Source organism: Mixophyes fleayi, chromosome 4, assembly GCF_038048845.1.
Source record: "Mixophyes fleayi isolate aMixFle1 chromosome 4, aMixFle1.hap1, whole genome shotgun sequence".
Taxonomy (NCBI): Eukaryota; Metazoa; Chordata; class Amphibia; order Anura; family Limnodynastidae; genus Mixophyes; species Mixophyes fleayi.
The window spans coordinates 194682303-194697685 of record NC_134405.1 but is presented as its reverse complement, the minus strand read 5'-3'; the positions used below and the strand labels follow the sequence as shown (position 1 = coordinate 194697685).

The window sequence follows — 15383 nt, the reverse complement described above, 5'->3', positions numbered from 1 at the left end:
GGCTCTGGATCCACACAGCCGTTATGTACTGTATCCAAGTGCTTGGAAATAAACCACACTGACTAAAATGACATTAAGGCTTTGGTAAAAAAGCAGAGCAAGAAGCAACTTTTAAGCAAAGTTTCAGGAAGATATGTAAAAAAAAAATAATTAAAAATAAATTAAAAAAAAAATGACCAAACAAAATTGGAAAACCCCTTTAACTCACAAACTCCACCTAATCAGTAAAAGAATATGCTTAAAGAAAAGAAACCAACCACTTGCAGTCAATTTTTTTTTTTTTTTACCATTTGATAGAATGAAATTTTTGTACTTGCCATAAAAATCTGTTTTTCTTGGGGGACATTGCTCAGCAGTATAGAAGGTGCTGTGTGGGAGTAAAGCACTAAAAAGACTTTTCTAGCCTGCTCCCCTCTATGCCCCCCTGGATGGAAGCCTCAGTTATTTAACTTACAAAGCCTCAAAAGAGGGCGAAGCCACATTCAACAGAACAGTCAGAAAAAAAAAAAAAAAAAAAAAAAAAAAAAAAAAAAGGGGATGGGAGCACAGTGTCCCCCAACCAAGAGAAACAGAGAGACACTTCTCACCATGGGGACGTTCCAAAGCTGCCTCTATGGATGGGTACGCTTAGACTGAGCCACGCATATAACTTTACGACCAAAACTAGTGTCTTTGTAAGCAGAGACGTTAAAACGGTAGAATCTGGTAAACGTGTGGATGAAAGACCAGGTAGCCGTTTGACTCAACTGCTCACCGACCAGGTGAAGTGAGCGGTAAGGTCGCCACGAAAAGGAGAACTTGCGGAGATATAAGACTTACAAATAGTCGCTGTAAGCTATCTGGCTATCATTTGCTTAGTAGCCGCCCAGCCACGTTTCCGAACCTCTGCCTCTCTTTTGTACTGAAGCCGTACGATCAACATAGTTCCGCAAGGCTCTGACCACATCCAAGGGCAGAAGAGAATAAGGACTGCTGGATTGTAAATCCTGAGGTAATGCAGGAATAACAATATCCTGGTTTTTATGAAAGTTAGAGACCACTCTGGCCATGCATTTTTGCAGACCAAGCCGTCTTTTCTGTTCAGAGTGAAAAATGACAAGAGGTGACCCATAAGACAGAGCTGCCAGCTCCGAAACATGCCTGGCTGAGGAAATTGCCAGTAGAAAGGAAACCTTCCACGTGAGAAGCTTCAATGAAACAGACTCCAATGGTTCAAAGGGCAACTTCTGCAATACAGTGAGAACCAAGTTTGGCGCCACTGTAGGAACAAAAAAGGTGGCTGAACATGGAGAACCCCCTAAAGAAAATTGTGTCGGCTTCTTGCATCAGAGCCAGCTGTCTCTGGAAGTAAATTGACAATGCAGAAACCTGAACCTTAAGTTACATTAATTGCAAGCCCTTGTCCAGACCATCCTGGAGGAACATCTAAACACTAGCCAAAACGAAAGGAAGAAGTGAGTACTCCTTGCGTCTCACACCAACCAAAGTAGGTCTTCCAGATACGATAGTAATTACTACATCTGCCTTTGATCATTGCCTGGATGACCTTGTCTGAGAGGCCTTTTTGTCTAAGAATCAAGGCTTCAACCGCCAGGCCACCAAAGCCAGCCGTGTCAGGTCCTGATGAAAAAACTGGACCTTGCCTTAGAGGATCAAAGCTGAGACAAAGTCTCTAAGGTGTATCTACTGTCACGGTGAGAAGAACTGCATACCATGACCTTCTCAAATATTGTAGAGCTACAAGAATCACTGGGACCTTCTTTTTGCCTTGCCTCTTACAAACACCCAGGGAAACATCAGGATTGGAGAGAATATGTACACCAACCTGTATTTTCAGGGAACCATCATGCTGTCCACTAGAGACACCCGAGGATCCCTTGTCCTGGCATAATACTTGCCCTCTTGGCTGAACCACAAGGTGGACATCATGTCGACCTCCGGCTGACCGCACCTGTGCACAATCTGAGCGAACACTTCCGGGCGTAGGGACCACTCTCCTGGGTGAATTGCATGCAGACTCATAGTCAGCTTCCCAATTGCTCACCCCCAGTAGGAAGAGCACCGAGATGGCTGGAACCAGCTGTTCCGTCCATTTCATGATCCAGACAGCCTCTTTCATGGCAAGGAAACTTCTGAATCCTCCTCGATGATCGATTTATGCCACTGATGTGGCATTGTCGGGCTGAATCCGAACAGGTCTGTGCCGTAGCCAGGACTATGCTTGAACCAATGCATTGAAATATATTTTTTAAAAAATTGAATGAAATTAAATAAATGAACAGAAATAAAAAAACAAATTAAATTAAAAACTGAAGATTCAGAATGATAATATCTGGTTTATTAGCAAGTCGCACCAAGGATTTTATAACAGGGTAATAGTATTTCAACCACATGTTAAATTAATTGTTTTGAAATAAAATGACTGAATTGCTCATAAAGAAGCCAATATTTATTTTTAGCATGCTCCTGCCCTCTGCTGGATTCTTATTTTTTGCTTACGATTTCTTAAGTTTTCATTTCTGAAAACAGAGAGCAAAAATTAATAAAAAGGATTTCAAATTGCACTCAGATAAAAACCCTTTAATAAAAGTAACAATGCTAAAACTTTGATGCAGCAATAGACAAATCAATGCACTATGCACAATATGCATTTGTATGGTAATACACAAAGAATCTTGCTATAAGTCATACACAAGCACACTTATGTACATTTGCAAAACAAACAACAACAAAAACAGAAGACTGAGGTAAAGGTTGTATTTATGCTATTTAATTGTAACACAACAGAGCAATACAAGTTTAATACCATTTATCAAGTTTTCCTTCTACAGACAAAGGACTGCCTCTATAGTTTTCCTTTACTTCATTACATTGTAAGATGACTAACACCAAAGAAAGTTATTGGGGAAGAGGGCAGTACTTGAACAAGCCATTTTGTTAATCCAGAATTATCTATGGAAAAAGTCTATGTATAGCAAGAAAAAGTTGCCCCAAAACTGCCTGGTCTGGCCACAAATCATGGGAAACACATAGTGGTTCATTCCCTAGGCCACATGGCAGGAAATGCGACGCCCACAAAACATGCCCTTGTTCCCGATGCCATGGATGAGCCAATGAGCGTCAGAAATTGACATGGTTTGACATCCTCTCCATTCTGTTTCAACCCATTTTTAATGGATTTGGAGTGGGCAGAAAAATTGTTTCATTTGCAGTCTAAGTTGGATATAATTGGCACAACTGAGAGACTGTTAAGCTGACGGTCTATTCACAAACTTACAGAACTAGTTGGTGGAGGTCTTCACCTTTAGCAGCCGCCTTTCCCATAGAGCTTTATACGCTCACCGACACTCAGATGACCCCAGGATTAACTCCAGACGTAGTGCAAGTTTGTAATAGAACCATAGCGGCAGGCCAGGAGACAGTAGATGGCAGCGGATGGTCAGACGTAAGCCAAGGTCAAAGGTCACTAGCAAGCAGAATGGTCAGATAACACGTCAAAAGTCAAGGTTACAGGCAACAGAGCGGAGTCCAAGGTACAGGCCAAAGGGTCAGGGTCACAGGCAAACAGGCAAGTTCCAAGGTACAGGCAGGGGTCATACACAGTAGTCAATCAAAAAGGCTTTCACAAACACAGCACAGGAGCAGGCTGGGAACTGAACGCTATAACCGACAGGGAGGCGAAGCCGTTCCTGACATCAGTACTGATACTGGCCAATCAGGGCTTGCACTGAAAACCTCCCCAGGCAGCCACTAATTAATCCCCTAGCTGTTAGTGGGCTATGACACGCGCACCCGGCTGTTCCAGATTGCCGGGCGTGGTAGCACTAACTTCAGCGTCCAGACGTTGCCCTGGCAACGGTCGGCCCGAATTCCGGAAGTGACGTCCCGGTCGCCATGGAGATGGTCGGTACGCCAAAAGGAGGCGGAAGTGAGTCGTGGCAGTGCCGGCGGGCCGCCGCGGCTCCTAACAGAGACGTCATTTTATGACCCTACCATCCTCATTTTTTCCCCTCTTAGAACAGTTTAAGTTTTTAAAATATGAAAACAGGCAATCATGTTTTTGATTATGAGAGCAGGTCTGTGGATAAAACTAGTGTTCACATTTACTATCAGCTCACTTAGGCTTTGACCGAGGGACTTTATTGCAGTCCACACAACGGTGATCCTCTCAAAATGATACAACTGATAAAATCATTACCAATAATGTTGGTAAAGGAAGAATGAAATGGATTCTGATGACAGAAGTGATCGGGCCAAGCTTGGGGGCAAAAAATAATTCCACTGATCTAGCAGACTAACAAGTGATGTAGCTGGGGAAAAACTGCAATTTGATAAAAAAAAAAAAAAGAACCATAATAATGTTTAACTACTTCTACACTCAGCCTATTTTTGCTTGTTACATATCAACATCAATGTTGCTAATCTCTTTATGTACCCATACAAATTATACCTTGGTTTTTTTCAGATGACTTTGTATTTTCTGAAAATTCCACTAGAGTGCTTAGTCCTCGTCACAATAAGACAAAAATACCAAAAATTGACAAAAAGTTTATTAATTGAAATAACTTTCTTTTGTGCAATTGGTGATCACCAAATAATAAGTAAAGGGGCACCTCGCTTGAAGGAAGAGAGACTTCCCTCTTTCAAATGAGTGCCCCCCCTCCACCCCAACTCTCTAGTTGCCAAGGAGGAGGATCTGGGCGTAACAAAACCTGCCCCCCCCCCCCCCAATTCTGGACTCCTTAATGTTTTCTGTAGGGTAGGGTGTTATTGTCTGGTGATCACGTGAACATTTCCTTGAACCCTCTGTGTTCAAAAGACAGACCTACTCATCCTTAGCAGTGATGGCTTTAAGTAACGCGTTTCTCCCTTACAACATTGTATTGAACATTCTTAATAGAATTGAATATCTCTACAGATGAACAGCTATGATAAGCCAAAGTAAATCTTGCGAATTATTAAAAATACATACTAAACAGGACACAACTAGCATCAATATTTTATAAATCTGTCTACAAAACTATAAAGAGATGTCCCTTTACACTATGCCCTTTGGAAATAAAAAATTTGCCAGTGTTTTAAACACCCATTTAGAATGAAGTAGTCTTGCAAGTAAGTAATACATAAGAAAAAATAAAAAATTATTAGGATTTTTATTCAAATTGCTTTGGAATTTCTCTCACTACTACACCATTTAACAATTAAGCATCCATTGTTATATTGCCTGAACCTATGGAGTAATAGATACTACCATTTTAAAACATATCCACAAGGTAATAAACATTTTTTTATTTAACACTCATCTTTCATGACATCTTTTTATATATGTACATTATTTACTTAACTTGCTGATTATCATTATTATAGAATATAAAATCAGATGCATATATTTATGTACTGTATACCCAGGTACATTTTACATTTGTTGGATAAGAGTGTCAACTTTTACCTCTTTCATAGAGTATAGTTATGGATGATTCACTCATATTTATGCTGCAAAGCTCCTTGGCTTTAACTGATTTTATCTTTGTAACATGACTTTTTCATGCGATATAAATAAGCTTTATACTCATTGATTAGGATTAATATCTCTACTTTTTCGTCATGTAACAAAATTCAATGAAGCAGAGTAGATGTTAAGTGCATCCAATAATAGATCAACATATCTTCTGTTGTGGCAATTAGTGGCTTTGTCCAGTTGATTGTACTACTATATCCTCTAAACACTTACCCTTGCGTACATTATAGTTGCTGCACACGAAAAAATGGGAGCAGACTGTAGAGGTGGCTGGATTTCTAATAGCAGAAAAACATTGTCTTAAATGTCCACTAGAGGTCCCCAATATTTTAGATAACAATAATCTAAGCTGTACATTAGAGAAATGAAGTTGATTTTCAAAAGCATCCTACCAAAACTACAGTGGTGACAATTGTGAAAAGATTAAGCAGTAAATGGGCATAATTTGGAATTTAATTCAGTAGGGACTACCTTCATGATGTTGCCTTAAATTTAGGACAAAGCATTCGAACACTGAACAAAATTTAAAAAGTATAACAAAGCCCTGTTTAAAGCAATTTATTGAAACAAGACTAACGCTAAATAGGGAATCTATAAATAAAACAGGTAATGATTTTAAATTTAGGTTGTCACGTTACAATAGATGACTATATCCCAAGTACAAATACACACATACATAAGACCCAGACAAAGCAGGTCACTATGTTCACTTGTGATCAACAATAAAAACAGGGAAAGGCTTTCCTTTCCATGATGGCCAAGTCTGTATCAGTTTGCAGTTTACTTCATACAAATAATTTGTTTTAAATAATATCCCCTTACAGTGCTTTAGACTTTACAAAATGGCTTAAGTCTTGCAATGTATCCATGCAGCAATACAAAGTGACAAAAGCAAGTCACTGTGAAGATCTGCTATTAGGACAGAATTTTGATGACACACTAAAAGTACTACTAAACACAAACACACAGATGGCTACTAAAATCTAAATATATATATGCAAAATATAATATAATTGATTATACAATGCGCACAGGTATGAGGTCCAAGGTCTAACACCAACTATCAGGTGCAAGTGTTCCAAACATTCCAATAGCCTAAGCTGAGTACTTGCTTCCAAACTGCTCTCACAGAGTAGTTTAGGCACCAGCAGACTCGAGTGCATGTAGTATCCCCCTTTAAAATCCCAAACTCCACGGGACAAATCAAAGTACTAGAAAAGACAAACGGGGCGCTTCCATGGTGTATTACAAAAAGCAAAATTTATTCATATAAAAATAGACACACATACCGAAATTTAAAAGATAAGGCTATGATCGCTTCTCTCGTCTGAGCCAAACTCACAGGCGATGATCCTTGTCTGAACCCTTGCTGACTATCTTTTAACAGACGTGCGATATGTTATATGCTATCTTTTCAATTTTGGTTTATTTTTTATAATGCACCATGGAAGCGCCCCCATTTGCTTGTCTTTTCTAGGTTATATATGCAAAAGTTTAAGAAATTTATTTTCTAGAAATTTCACTACATGACCATCTCTGAGCCTACATATTATTAACAAGGGAATTTGGGAAAACTGGTGCAAATAAGACACAGTGTTTTATAGCAACACAACCAAATCACACTTTTTATTTAGGTACAACTCACTTTGCAAATAAAATTCAACAATAAATAAGTTTGTAATCAGCTTTAAGGCTTTTTACTATTCTGATATTGTAAAACAAATGGTTGGAACTGCAGATATGGTTCCTGCTTCCATGTTACCAAGGAGGAAATTAATACATTTGCCAACTCAAATAACTGACAGGTGTACAAAGGGACATAACCAGGCATTTGTGGGTCTCATGAAAAATTTTGTAATAGCTCCTGTGTACTGCGCCTAAGAGTGAAAATACATATATAAAACATTGGGGTTATGACAGGGGAGGGGTCAGCTGAATTGTTTTGTTTATATGGAGAAAGGCATTTCTCTATATTGGATCAGTCTGGGACAGTGCACAAGTTTGCTACAATGGTTTGTAATCACCTAAGCTACATGTAAACTATTGTTTTAAAAGAAAAAAAAACAACAAAAAAAACCCACAAAACATCATACGACCACAAGATTTTGATGATGGGGGAGCATACATTCCATTATGGAAGATGTTTGAAAAGCCAAGTCTGCAACCGTTAATTATTGTACAATTCATACCAAAATTCAGTCTAGAGGGCTTAGACAAAGGTCTACCATGTCGCTGAACCACTCAGCCTTATTTAGACAACTATATGTTCATATGTACATGGACCTTATCAAAAACATTCCCATGTTTCCTATCAAGACTAGTAAACTCTGGTAGGCAGGGTCCTCATACCATTTGAGTCAATGTATCCCTGTATTGTCTATGTTACTCCCTTGAATCCTCCTAGTATTAGGTAATCCTACAAGTTAGACTGGCACACAGAATTACATACAGGAATGCATATTACTATGTAATATACTGCTTCCTCTTATACCCACCTCCTTTATAAAGTCACCCTCCATTACCAGCAGGCATATTCTAAACACACAAAAGTGTATCAATTCCTATACAGTCATGACCAAAAGCTTTAAGAATGACACAAGTATTGGTTTTCACAAAGTTTGCTGCTTCAGTGTTTTAGACCTTTTTGTCAGATGTTGCTATGGTATACTGAAGTAATATTACAAGCATTTCATAAGTGTCAAAGGATTTTATTGACAATTACATTAAGTTTATACAATATTTGCAGTGCTGACTTTTGAAGACCTCTGCAATTCACCCAGGCATGCTGTCAATCAATTTCTAGGCCACATACTGACCGATTGCCGCCCATTTTTGCCTAATCAATGCTTGGAGTTTGTCAGAATTTGTGGGTTTTTGTTTATCCACCCGCCGCTTGAGGATTGACCACAAATTCTCAATGGGATTAAGGTCTGGGAAGTTTTCTGCCCATGGAACTAAAATTTCAATGTTTTGAACCCAGAGCCACTTAGTCATCACTTTTTCCTTATGGCAAGGTGCTCCATCATCCCGTAAAAGGCATTGTTCGTCACCAAACCGTTCTTGAATGGTTGGGAGAAGTTGTTCTTGGAGGATCTTGGGGATTCATCAGAGAAAATGACTTTACCCCAGTCCTCAGCAGTTCAATCCCTGTACATTTTACAGAATATCAGTCTGTCCCTGATGTTTTTCCTGGAGAGAAGTGACTTTTTTGCTAGCCTTCTTGACACCAGGGCATCCTCCTAAAGTCTTGACCTCACTGTGCGTACAGATGTCCTCACACCTGCCTGCTGCCATTCCTGAGCAAGCTCTGCAATGTTGGTGCCACGATCCCGCAGTTGAATAAACTTTCGGAGACGGCCCTGGGGCTTGCTGGACATTTTTGGGCGTTCTGAAGCCTTCTTCACAACTATTGAACCTCTCTCCTTGAAGTTATTGAGTATCCGATAAATGGTTGATTTAGGTGCATTCTTATTAGCAGCAATATCCCTTGCCTGTGAAGCCCTTTTTGTGCAAAGCAATGATGACTGCACGTGTTTCCTTGCAGTTAACCATGGTTAACAGAGGAAGAACAATGATTTCTAGCACCACCCTCATTTTAAAGCTTCCAGTCTGTTATTCTAACTCAATCAGCACGACAGAGTGATCTCTAGCCTTGTCCTTGTCAACACGCCAACCTGTGTTAACGAGAAAATCCCTGACCTGATGTCTGCTGGCCTTTTTGTGGCAGGGCTGAAATGCAGTGGAAATGGTTTTGGGAGAAAGTTCATTGTCATGGCAAAGAGGGACTTTGTAATTAATTGCAATTCATCTGATCACTCTTCATGACAGTCTGGAATATATGCAAATTACCATCATAAAAACTGAGGCAGCTGACTTTGTGAAAAATAATATGTGTCAATCTCAAAACTTTTGGCCATGACTGTATATGTCACGCTCACTATAAATCTTCTACTTGCGTTTTATTTGACCGTATAGAGCTGTATAGATTCTATAGAACAATGTATTGTGTATAAAAGCACACTATTTTGGACAGAGTTATATAGTGGAATGATTAAGTGAAGCAGAGAAAATAAAACTTGCCTAGATAGGAGGACCACATAATATAACTTACTTTTTTGGGTTTAATTGTAGTGTAACCCTGCAAATGTAGATGCAGATAAATGTCGCTCTAAGGCAGTGTTGGCTAACCTGTGACACTCCAGGTGTTGTGAAACTACAAGTCCCAGCATGCTTTGCCAATATATTGCAGCTTTATTGCTGGAAGGGTATGCTGGGAGTTGTAATTTCACAACACCTGGAGTGTCACAGGTTAGCCAACACTGCTCTAAGGTTTGTCAACTCAGCGAACAAACCAGGCACAGCCCCTAAAATGATTAAGGGAGTGATAGCTGCATGCGAATGGAGGGTCTCGATGCTAACCAACCATATATACTGCCAACATCCATGGAATGACAAGATTACACACACACACACAATGTGAAGGACCCTTGGCCCACTATCTGGATAGCTTAAGCTGAATGCAACAAGAAAGGTGAATTAACTGAAATAAAAGGTCATACAACAGAAATGCATAGTCATATTTCTAATTATTAAATCATGTATAGCCCATGACACCCAATCAGCATTGATCACACATTATTAGGTGAATTTTCAAAAAATGAAATGTATGTATATAATGTCTCACAAACCCTTTGTCACTTGGTGATGCTCCTAAAATAATGTGTTTTGAGAGAAATACCCACCTTAAAAATGATGACAAGATGACATCCTAGCACTATCCTAGAAACTAGATAATCATGTAACAAGAATATTTTTAAACATAAATCCTCTTTTATATTTTCCACAATTAGAAAGGAAAAAAACCAAAAATACAGTTATACGCTAATAAGGGTTAACCAGACTTTCCACTACAGTTCTGTTAAAAAAAAAAAAAGTTAACTATTTTCTCCCCACTCCATTACCAACAGCTGAATCTCTTATCACATGTTTAAGACAATGTCCGAATGGAATCCGAGGCCAGTAAAAAGATAAGGTTGACATCATTGACCCGACTGAGCGTAAGGCTAGGTACCACATTGGAGGTTTTTCAGATAACTATAGAGCCAATCATAAGATAAACGACCGCTCGGCCACATATTGCGTTTGTGTGTATAATCACACGATGAACGATAATCGTTCCAAAGTGGCGATTGTCGTTTTACTTGGTTTGTCATACTGTTTAATAATCTCCTTCCAATCACCTTCTGATCCTGCAGTACATATGCACTCATGTTCACAAGCTCCATAGAGTTTACAGAGTCATGGTCTTTTCAGCCGATGCCAGCAATGAACATGTCTTGGTGACTAAATGTAGAGAGTGCTGTAGATGGAATAGTGTGTTTGTCCGTTCTGAGACTGAATATTTCGTTTTAGAGTAACAAAATTCGTAAGGACATGTGGATAGCTATAACAAGGTGGTTTTATCAGTCTGATGGGAACGATTGAATGAATGAATGAGTGACTATTGTGCTGTCATTCGCTAAACGACTAGAGGACTAGATGAAGAGCACAGATCTGAAGGTAAATAGTGTGTACATGCATCGCCCGACTGATCGGACCTTCAGTCATAGGTACAATCGTTGTAGATAATAGATTGGTCGGAAAATTCTCCAGTATGTGTACCTAGCACTAGTTACCCAATCCACACAATACAATTCTGCAAAGCAAGTCTGCAAAGATGTCAACAATTCTCTGCGTCCTGTGTTAAAGAAACACTCCATTCTAATATGGCAACTTGCTGCTGATAAGTGAAAGAGTATGCTGGCTATATATTGATAAGCAGTTATGTCATACATATTATTCAGCACATTAATTTATAGCCTTTAAGACATATTAATAACAAAGCGTTTTTTGCAAGTTTTCCAATTTAACAATCAATTTTACTATACAACTTCCCTCACCAATACTAGTACTTTGGCACAGGAAATTCCCCTGGAACCAATATCATTCACTGTTCTTAGACAGGTTCTGACTCTCATAACAGGGACATCTGCCTTTGATCCTGCCTGGATCTCATTATATCAGAAGAGATCTGCATAGCAGCTGTAAGGCTTTCATTTAGAGCCACTGAAGGTGATTGGCACAGATCCTCTGCTCTGTGAAGTGTTGGAGCAATGCTAAATAGTGATAATTATGGGGGTCCAAGGTGAGAGACCACTGCCAAAATACCATTATTGATAAGAGTAGCTGTTTAATAAAGATTTTTAAATTGGAAACCAACTAATAATAATAATAATAATAATAATAATAATAATAAACAACCATTATTAAATCTGTTCAGCGTGATATTTTCGATAAGTGCTTCTTTAACCATTTTCAAAATATACTTATTTCCTTTATGTAAAAAATAAAACTATGCACCACTTTAAGAATTTCTTTTGAAATGATGTTCATCTTGAAGTACTGGTAATCTATGCAAGTTCTATTAAGCAAGTAATGAATACATCTTGCAAGATAAGTTTACTGATACAATTAGAAAATACAGAAAAAAGTAACAAAAGCACAAATAATAAAAATAAAAAGTTACCCGAAATCAGGCGGACGACTCATGTAGGGCTCACCTCTTGGCCATCTATATCTTGGATCTTCCTATGGTAAAGTGGACAAAAATGAAGTATAAAGCAATGCACAGGTTCATTTTACTTGTTAATTGCTTAAAATCCTTTGACCCCTAGAGCGTCACAGGCTGCACAGAAATATTCAGGCGAGGGTTATCAGTGGGACAATATTTATATAAAGGGAAGTATCAATTGCAAGAACAAACAAAGTAATTGGTGATTCTCCTATGCCAAGTAAGACCTGGCTTAGAACAGGAGCATGATGCAGGTTACTAAAATAAACAACAGCACACTTTTTATAAATGCTGACTAGCTTTAGCAGCTTCTTTTTTGGCACTGTTTGTCTGTGCACACATTCACAAATGTACCCAATTATGTATGTAATACAGACCAAAAAAAGCAGAAAGATCCAGAACAAATTATTAGATAGATTCTGTTACGCTGTTCCCTTCTTAATCTTTTTTGGTTATTTTTTCTGGTGCGCTATATTCTATTTCTTACATTCATGTAATTTTCATGCAATGTTTAGAAGTTGTGACAGCTATTATATTGGAGCACAACTACCGGAAAAGCCCTGGAACGTCACAGGAATCCAAATTTGTATGTAAACAATAGGGCTGATGGAGAGTGGGGTGTACACCAGTTTGCATAGGGTATATTGCGTGAAAATTGTCTGCACATGCCCAGAAAGTAGGCGCACACATATGCAGACCTGTTTGATTCTAGCACTTATCCTCTCCGGCAGATGGGAGAGGCGGGAGAGGGAAGAGAAGGGGCATGCTAACGTACACCGAGTACAGTATAAATGTGTTTATGCAAATGAGTCTCATGCAGACCTGCAGAAAAATGCATATATACGCCTGATAGGAGGCATGTCTTTTGCACCTGCTATAGTGCAGGTGCAAATACACATTGATGATTGGAAATATCGATGACCAATGTGGATGCATCTAGAGATGCGTACAGCTCTGTATAAGGGTGGAAATACTTTATTTTTGGCGTTTTTGTTTTTTTAAATAGTAATTTGCGCCGATTTTGCCAACAACTCTGCATCAGCCTAAATATTTAGAACAAAAGTAGAGCAAGTTCTACTCTCTTTCTTACACATTAATGCTAATTCATTTTCAAAGGAATCAATGATACCCATGAGGTTCTGTCTCCCCTTCACCAAAACTGCAAAAAAAATATAATGATATTTGTACTGTATTGGCGGTTTGGGGGTAAATGTATCAATGTCCGGTTTCTTCAAGTCGCGGGAGTTCGGCGAGATGACAGCTAAAATTTAAAGCGGCGCTGCCTTGTAAAGGGAAACTTGTCTTTTACAAGGCAACGCCGCTTTAAATTTTAGCTGTCATCTCGCCGAACTCCCGCGACTTGAAGAAACCGGAGATTGATACATTTACCCCTTTGTCTGCTTATGTGTGCCATAACACAATTTATGTGTAAGTGTTTGTTGATCTGTTTTTGTTCTTTTTCTTAACTTTTTAGCTTTATGTAATGTTTCAATTGTTTTAAATTGTTTAAGACTATGTTGAATCATGCAAACACATGCTTTAATGCTATGGGTGTTGTAGGAGATATAATCTGGGCTTTTCTAGACAAAACGCCCCTCTCTCTTGAAGTAAACTGAAATGTGATCACCAGGATTTCCTCCTGACCTTAGCAGTTAATTGTAACACAAACCAATGAATGTGAGCAATCCAGCTTTGCTATGAAAACCTACATATAAGATAATTGCAGACAACATTCAAATATATGTAAAAGTTTCTAGACCTTGAGATCTTGTTTGTTATATATACACATTTGCTATTCATCTTAGTGCAAGCTTCGTTACCATCCATTTCAGACTCGGAGGCTGTGTTCTACAATGGACTTAAAAATAGTAAATCTGCTGTGTGTAAAAAAACAAAGCCTTCCCCACAATCACAACTTAAAGCAGTTTGCATTTTAAATGTAACATCCTTTAAACCTAAAACCTGTGCTACGTTCTAAATACATACCGCTCTACATGGTCCAGTTCGTCTTTCATAGCCATGAGCTTCTTCATAGTCTCTGAAATCTGGATCACTGTAATCCTCATAACGATGACACCCTTCATCTTCCGGCCTTCTAATTACATTTACTACTCTGTGATATTCCCCCTTGACACATATAAGGAAAATTAGCTTAAAGCACAATCTCCCTCCTAAAACTATAAGAAATAAACAATACTACACGGTAAAAAAAGCTTGTTTTTGCATGTACTCCAGGAGCTATAGGTCTACTGTATAAGTACATGGTCAGAATACTTCAGTCAAATTAAGCACTTCTAAATGTAGCACAAGGAGCATTATATCTAAACATAAGTTAAAATACTACTACTGCTGTTCATACCATTTTTAAATTACATTTATTCCCACGAATGGGGCATGAAACACTCCAAATATGTTTAATAACTATACATGTTCTTTTAAGCAATTCAGCAGCTAATGACAAAATATGAGCAACTCCATGCATTTGGGGTCATTTTTTAACCCTGAGCTCCCCTCTCCATTATCTCAAGGAGAATTGGGAATACAAGAAGCAATAGCTGGGGTTGTCTGAGAAAAGTTGAGAGAAAGGACCTGGTTTGCCCTATCTGTACTTCCTTTATAAATATTTCTTGATTACAGGTGCTAGTGAAGAGAATGGTCATAAACTGTAAGTCTACAATTTTGAATTTTGCATTGCGAGGTTCAGTTTTATTGCTCAGAGTTACCATTTAATGCAGAATATGTTTAAAGGCTTTTGGAAGCCTGGGAAATTGGTGGCCTGTGAGTGAAATGTGATCCTCAAAGTATTTCTTGTTTCCTTCAGTTTCCCTGATTTAAAAGAACATATTGTATGACAGTTATTTTTTAAGGGCTCTAGATTGTGAACATATATGAACAGCTTTGTTCATAAATAACACTCCAGTACAACATATATTATAGATAGAGTATTATAGGACATGTTTGAGTTACCTGAATAGCAGGGAAATATAATTAGTTACCTCAGGAGGAATTTCACGTGGTGGCAGGCGATGTCTAGGAAGTCTCTCATATTCATATCTACCATCACTCCACATCTCATCTTTCCTGTACTCCACTTAATAACAGAAAACAAAAATGTTATAAATATATGTATTCAGAATGCAGGAATACCTCCCACAATGAATAGTAATAAAAGAAAGAAAGAAGCACACAACACACCATATTACAGTATTATCAGAACTTCTGCTAGATCTCTCAAATAGTACCACAGACATATAC

The 15383-nt window shown here is 38.5% G+C and overlaps 1 protein-coding gene across 3 annotated transcripts in view; it reads right to left on the bottom strand.

Moving 5' to 3' along the window:
• The window catches only part of PPHLN1 (periphilin 1), a 66967-nt gene that overhangs the window by 49930 nt on the left and 1654 nt on the right, over positions 1–15383 (bottom strand). For 2 of the 3 annotated variants that reach the window (XM_075209066.1, XM_075209065.1), the window contains exons 3-5: positions 15125–15219; positions 14115–14255; positions 12084–12145 (exon numbers count right to left, since the gene is read on the bottom strand). In XM_075209066.1, the coding sequence (XP_075065167.1) occupies positions 12084–12145; positions 14115–14255; positions 15125–15219 (298 nt within the window). The remainder of the gene's footprint in view (positions 1–12083; positions 12146–14114; positions 14256–15124; positions 15220–15383) is intronic. The other variant, XM_075209067.1, reaches the window with a different exon arrangement.